The 7,175-nt window shown below is 53.6% G+C and overlaps 1 protein-coding gene across 20 annotated transcripts; it reads right to left on the bottom strand.

Annotated features, from left to right (window-relative positions):
• Window positions 1-349: 349 nt before the first annotated feature.
• Window positions 350-4,888, bottom strand: LOC140119691 (uncharacterized). Of its 20 annotated transcripts, none has more exons than XM_072138996.1 (4): window positions 3,369-4,876; window positions 2,615-3,274; window positions 2,049-2,332; window positions 350-1,954 (listed from the first exon to the last, which is right to left on the bottom strand). In XM_072138996.1, the coding sequence occupies exons 1-4, from the start codon at window positions 4,302-4,304 to the stop codon at window positions 1,750-1,752; spliced, it is 2,085 nt and encodes a 694-aa protein (XP_071995097.1). In that variant the 5' UTR covers window positions 4,305-4,876; the 3' UTR covers window positions 350-1,749. The 20 variants fall into 20 exon arrangements, with proteins under 20 accessions (XP_071995097.1, XP_071995095.1, XP_071995087.1 ...); XM_072138994.1 differs by having other exon boundaries at window positions 2,049-2,426; window positions 2,615-2,803; window positions 2,899-4,876; XM_072138986.1 differs by having other exon boundaries at window positions 350-2,048; window positions 2,144-2,803; window positions 2,899-3,274; window positions 3,369-4,875.
• Between the last annotated feature and the right edge of the window lie 2,287 nt (window positions 4,889-7,175).

The following is a 7,175-nucleotide window of genomic DNA, read 5'->3' on the forward strand; positions in this document are numbered from 1 at the left end:
AGGAGCCGCCGAGACGTCTAGTACCAGGAGACGCCGAGACCCGCAGTGCCAGGAGGCGCCGAGACGTCTAGTACCAGGAGACGCCGAGACCTGCAGTACCAGGAGCCGCCGAGACTGGAGACTTGTGCTCCTCCCATTTGGTTGTATCACCAGGACCAAGCGGACCTTAAGGGGATTAGAAGATGCCGCCCCCGATAAGGACATATGGGGGGCTCCCGCTCTCACCGCCCGCAGCCTCTACACATTATACGCATCCAGTGAAATGACACACAAAGTACAAATGATCCCTTTAATAAAACACAATTTTCCTTCACATGAAGCTACGCCCCCCCCCCCCCCCCCCCACCCCTGGGAGCAACAAAGGCAGAAATACATTGATAAAGCATAAAAAAAACGAAATGTTATAAAACACATAAATATCACATAATACAGATAATGGCACCAGGAGCCTCAGGACACGGGGGGAGGGGGGGCAGTGTGTGGGGGCCCTGGGGGACCATCTACACGAGACTTGTCCAATATCCTGATCTGTACAATAAATACTTTTTTTTTGCTTAAAAGGGTTTTCCCATGAAAGAAAATTCTCAAATTTCCACCCCCAGTGATGTCACACAATACAGATCATTTTAACCCCTTACTGTACAATGTTACTCAGAGTGATAGGAGCTGAACACCAATAACACTCAGTGATGGTCGGTGTGAGTTCCCAGAGTGTGAGCGGAGACTCCCTGAGTGGACACTTCATGATCCCTCTGTGCTGACAATGTGCTTAGATGGTCAGGGTACAGGGTTATATACACTTTTATTTAGCTACACTAGTATCTGACACATAGAAAGAGATTATGAGATCCGTGAGATGCATATTACACACAATGGCACAGTCAGCTCTGCTACATCAGAGATATAACACAGAGTGCCTCCTTGCCCCTGGATAAAGACCTTATCTGTAGCTTGTAGTGTAATTCTCTACACTCTTCTTGCTGGCAGGAAGTGCCTGTACCTGAGCTGGTCTTGTTATGCCGGGGGAGGGGCAGAGACACTGCAATGTGCAGACAGGAGAAGCTATTACTGAGAAGAATCTGTTTGGCTCGACCATAGTCTAATCCCGGGGTAACCAAAATTGTATACACCAGGACTGATAGAGACAGGCTGGAATATAACAAAAATACAGAATTTCACAGTGAATTAGGGAACGCGTTATCCCCTTCCGTGGATGGTCTTTATGTAACTACAGTCATATGAAAAAGTTTGGGCCCCCCTATTAATCTTAATCATTTTTAGTTTAGCAGCTATTTCAGTGCGATATATGTAATAACTGACGGACACAGGAATATTACAGGACGGAAATGAGGTTTATTACAGGAAATGTGGAATGTGACAGATGATAAAGTCTGGGCCCCTCCACACAGGAGAGACCTAATATTTGGTAGATCCTCCTTGTGCCTCCTGTAGCTTTTCCTGGGTGAAGGGATTTCTCCAGCTCAGGTAAGTTTGCTGGTGGCCGAGCAGGGACAGCGCTTCATCCCACAGATGTTCCATGATATTCAGGTCTGGGGACTGGGGGGGTCACTGTTCCTCCGCATGACACCCGGGGGGAGATTTGGATCATTGTCTTGCTGAAATATCCATCCCCGGAATAACTTCAGCTCCGCCACCGATTCCTGAACATTATTCTCAAGGATCTGCTGATAGTGAGAGGAATCCCTGCCACCCGCAACACTGGCCACAGCCCCAAAGCATGCTGGGACCTCAGCCAAATCTTATAGGGGGCAGCAAGTGGTTTTCTTGCTGGGTTTTTTGGCCGCTATGTACAACACCTTTTTGTATGACCAAACAACTCAATCTTTGTCTCATCAGTGCACAGGACCTTCTTCTGCACCCCTCAGGCGCCTCTGTGTGTGGCTTCTCTGGCATCGCTCTCCCATAAGCTTCTCCCGGTGCACAGTGACACCACCTGCTGCAGGATGATGCTGCGGGTCTCTGGAGGGGTCTGTGGCTTCTCTGGCATCGCTCTCCCATAAGCTTCTCCCGGTGCACAGTGACACCACCTGCTGCAGGATGATGCTGCAGCGTCTCTGGAGGAGTCTGTGGCTCCTCTGGCATCGCTCTGCCATAAGCTTCTCCCGGTGCACAGTGACACCACCTGCTGCAGGATGATGCTGCGGGTCTCTGGAGGAGTCTGTGGCTTCTCTGGCATCGCTCTCCCATAAGCTTCTCCCGGTGCACAGTGACACCACCTGCTGCAGGATGATGCTGCAGCGTCTCTGGAGGGGTCTGTGGCTTCTCTGGCATCGCTCTGCCATAAGCTTCTCCCGGTGCACAGTGACACCACCTGCTGCAGGATGATGCTGCGGGTCTCTGGAGGGGTCTGTGGCTCCTCTGGCATCGCTCTCCCATAAGCTTCTCCCGGTGCACAGTGACACCACCTGCTGCAGGATGATGCTGCAGCGTCTCTGGAGGGTCTGTGGCTCCTCTGGCATCGCTCTCCCATAAGCTTCTCCCGGTGCACAGTGACACCACCTGCTGCAGGATGATGCTGCAGCGTCTCTGGAGGGTCTGTGGCTCCTCTGGCATCGCTCTCCCATAAGCTTCTCCCGGTGCACAGTGACACCACCTGCTGCAGGATGATGCTGCAGCGTCTCTGGAGGGGTCTGTGGCTTCTCTGGCATCGCTCTCCCATAAGCTTCTCCCGGTGCACAGTGACACCACCTGCTGCAGGATGATGCTGCGGGTCTCTGGAGGGGTCTGTGGCTTCTCTGGCATCGCTCTCCCATAAGCTTCTCCCGGTGCACAGTGACACCACCTGCTGCAGGATGATGCTGCAGGGTCTCTGGAGGGGTCTGTGGCTCCTCTGGCATCGCTCTGCCATAAGCTTCTCCCGGTGCACAGTGACACCACCTGCTGCAGGATGATGCTGCAGCGTCTCTGGAGGGGTCTGTGGCTTCTCTGGCATCGCTCTGCCATAAGCTTCTCCCGGTGCACAGTGACACCACCTGCTGCAGGATGATGCTGCGGGTCTCTGGAGGAGTCTGTGGCTCCTCTGGCATCGCTCTGCCATAAGCTTCTCCCGGTGCACAGTGACACCACCTGCTGCAGGATGATGCTGCGGGTCTCTGGAGGGTCTGTGGCTTCTCTGGCATCGCTCTGCCATAAGCTTCTCCCGGTGCACAGTGACACCACCTGCTGCAGGATGATGCTGCGGGTCTCTGGAGGGGTCTGTGGCTTCTCTGGCATCGCTCTGCCATAAGCTTCTCCCGGTGCACAGTGACACCACCTGCTGCAGGATGATGCTGCGGGTCTCTGGTGGGGTCTGTGGCTTCTCTGGCATCGCTCTCCCATAAGCCTCTCCCGGTGCACAGTGACACCACCTGCTGCAGGATGATGCTGCAGCGTCTCTGGAGGGGTCTGTGGCTTCTCTGGCATCGCTCTCCCATAAGCCTCTCCCGGTGCACAGTGACACCACCTGCTGCAGGATGATGCTGCAGCGTCTCTGGAGGAGTCTGTGGCTTCTCTGGCATCGCTCTCCCATAAGCTTCTCCCGGTGCACAGTGACACCACCTGCTGCAGGATGATGCTGCGGGTCTCTGGAGGGGTCTGTGGCTTCTCTGGCATCGCTCTCCCATAAGCTTCTCCCGGTGCACAGTGACACCACCTGCTGCAGGATGATGCTGCAGCGTCTCTGGAGGGGTCTGTGGCTTCTCTGGCATCGCTCTGCCATAAGCTTCTCCCGGTGCACAGTGACACCACCTGCTGCAGGATGATGCTGCAGCGTCTCTGGAGGAGTCTGTGGCTCCTCTGGCATCGCTCTCCCATAAGCTTCTCCCGGTGCACAGTGACACCACCTGCTGCAGGATGATGCTGCAGCGTCTCTGGAGGGGTCTGTGGCTCCTCTGGCATCGCTCTCCCATAAGCTTCTCCCGGTGCACAGTGACACCACCTGCTGCAGGATGATGCTGCAGCGTCTCTGGAGGAGTCTGTGGCTCCTCTGGCATCGCTCTCCCATAAGCTTCTCCCGGTGCACAGTGACACCACCTGCTGCAGGATGATGCTGCAGCGTCTCTGGAGGGGTCTGTGGCTCCTCTGGCATCGCTCTCCCATAAGCTTCTCCCGGTGCACAGTGACACCACCTGCTGCAGGATGATGCTGCAGCGTCTCTGGAGGAGTCTGTAGATTGTCCTGGACCATTTTTCTTCTCTGCCTTTCTGATATTTTTCTGGGCTAAACAAGAACTGTCCCTGTGTCTTCCATTCTCTTCCAATGTTCCTCACACTGGACACTGACAGGTTAAATCTCTGAGACGACATTTTGTGTCCTTCACATCCGGCACATGATGAGGGTGCACAGACTATTACACCCGTCACATCATGAGGGTGCACAGACTATTACACCCGGCACATCCGACACATGATGAGGGTGCACAGACTATTACACCCAGCACATCCGGCACATGATGAGGGTGCACAGACTATTACACCTGTCACATCATGAGGGTGCACAGACTATTACACCCGTCACATCCAGCACATGATGAGGGTGCACAGACTATTACACCTGTCACATCCGGCACATGATGAGGGTGCACAGACTATTACACCTGTCACATCCGGCACATGAGGAGGGTGCACAGACTATCACACCTGTCACATCCGTCACATGATGAGGGTGCACAGACTATTACACCTGTCACATCCGGCACATGAGGAGGGTGCACAGACTATTACACCCGGCACATGATGAGGGTGCACAGACTATTACACCCGTCACATCCGGCACATGAGGAGGGTGCACAGACTATTACACCTGTCACATCCGGCACATGATGAGGGTGCACAGACTATTACACCTGTCACATCCGGCACATGATGAGGGTGCACAGACTATTACACCCGGCACATGATGAGGGTGCACAGACTATTACACCTGTCACATCCGGCACATGATGAGGGTGCACAGACTATTACACCTGTCACATCCGGCACATGATGAGGGTGCACAGACTATTACACCCGGCATATGATGAGGGTGCACAGACTATTACACCTGTCACATCCGGCACATGATGAGGGTGCACAGACTATTACACCTGTCACATCCGGCACATGATGAGGGTGCACAGACTATTACACCCGGCACATGATGAGGGTGCACAGACTATTACACCCGGTCACATCCGGCACATGATGAGGGTGCACAGACTATTACACCTGTCACATCCGGCACATGATGAGGGTGCACAGACTATTACACCTGTCACATCCGGCACATGAGGAGGGTGCACAGACTATTACACCTGTCACATCCGGCACATGAGGAGGGTGCACAGACTATTACACTCGGCACATGATGAGGGTGCACAGACTATTACACCCGGTCACATCCGGCACATGATGAGGGTGCACAGACTTTTACACCTGTCACATCCGGCACATGATGAGGGTGCACAGACTATTACACCCGTCACATCCGGCACATGAGGAGGGTGCACAGACTATTACACCCGGCACATGATAAGGGTGCACAGACTATTACACCTGTCACATCCGGCACATGATGAGGGTGCACAGACTATTACACCCGTCACATCCAGCACATGATGAGGGTGCACAGACTATTACACCTGTCACACCCGGCACATGATGAGGGTGCACAGACTATTACACCCGTCACATCCGGCACATGATGAGGGTGCACAGACTATTACACCCGTCACATCCGGCACATGATGAGGGTGCACAGACTATCACACCCGTCACATCCGGCACATGATAAGGGTGCACAGACTATTACACCCGTCACATCCGGCACATGATGAGGGTGCACAGACTATTACACCCGTCACATGAAGAGGGTGCACAGACTATTACACCCGGCACATGATGAGGGTGCACAGACTATTACACCCGTCACATCCGGCACATGATGAGGGTGCACAGACTATTACACCCGTCACATGAAGAGGGTGCACAGACTATTACACCTGTCACATCCGGCACATGATGAGGGTGCACAGACTATTACACCCGTCACATCCGGCACATGATGAGGGTGCACAGACTATTACACCCGTCACATCCGGCACATGATGAGGGTGCACAGACTATTACACCTGTCACATCCGGCACATGATGAGGGTGCACAGACTATTACACCCGGCACATCCGGCACATGATGAGGGTGCACAGACTATTACACCCGTCACATCCGGCACATGATGAGGGTGCACAGACTATTACACCCGGCACATGATGAGGGTGCACAGACTATTACACCTGTCACATCCGGCACATGATGAGGGTGCACAGACTATTACACCTGTCACATCCGGCACATGATGAGGGTGCACAGACTATTACACCTGTCACATCCGGCACATGATGAGGGTGCACAGACTATTACACCTGTCACATCCGGCACATGATGAGGGTGCACAGACTATTACACCCGTCACATCCGGCACATGAGGAGGGTGCACAGACTATTACACCCGGCACATGATGAGGGTGCACAGACTATTACACCTGTCACATCCGGCACATGATGAGGGTGCACAGACTATTACACCTGTCACATCCGGCACATGATGAGGGTGCACAGACTATTACACCCGTCACATCCGGCATATGATGAGGGTGCACAGACTATTACACCTGTCACATCCGGCACATGATGAGGGTGCACAGACTATTACACCTGTCACATCCGGCACATGATGAGGGTGCACAGACTATTACACCCGGCACATGATGAGGGTGCACAGACTATTACACCCGGCACATCCGGCACATGATGAGGGTGCACAGACTATTACACCCGGCACATCCGGCACATGATGAGGGTGCACAGACTATTACACCCGGCACATCCGGCACATGATGAGGGTGCACAGACTATTACACCCGTCACATCCGGCACATGAGGAGGGTGCACAGACTATTACACCCGTCACATCCGTCACATGATGAGGGTGCACAGACTATTACACCTGTCACATCCGGCACATGATGAGGGTGCACAGACTATTACACCTGTCACATCCGGCACATGATGAGGGTGCACAGACTATTACACCCGTCACATCCGGCACATGATGAGGGTGCACAGACTATTACACCCGTCACATCCGGCACATGATGAGGGTGCACAGACTATTACACCTGTCACATCCGGCACATGAT

The sequence above is a fragment of the Engystomops pustulosus genome, chromosome 2 (assembly GCF_040894005.1).
Source record: "Engystomops pustulosus chromosome 2, aEngPut4.maternal, whole genome shotgun sequence".
Classification (NCBI taxonomy): Eukaryota; Metazoa; Chordata; class Amphibia; order Anura; family Leptodactylidae; genus Engystomops; species Engystomops pustulosus.

What these genes read in the sequence shown, in the direction of transcription:
- LOC140119691 (XM_072138980.1), bottom strand. Translation starts at nt 4,304, where the DNA reads ATGTCGTCTCAGAGATTTAACCTGTCAGTGTCCAGTGTGAGGAACATT. An exon ending in GCAGCATCATCCTGCAGCAG is followed by an intron (nt 2,049 to 2,143) that starts GTGGTGTCACTG and finishes ATCCTGCAGCAG; the next exon opens with GTGGTGTCACTGTGCACCGG.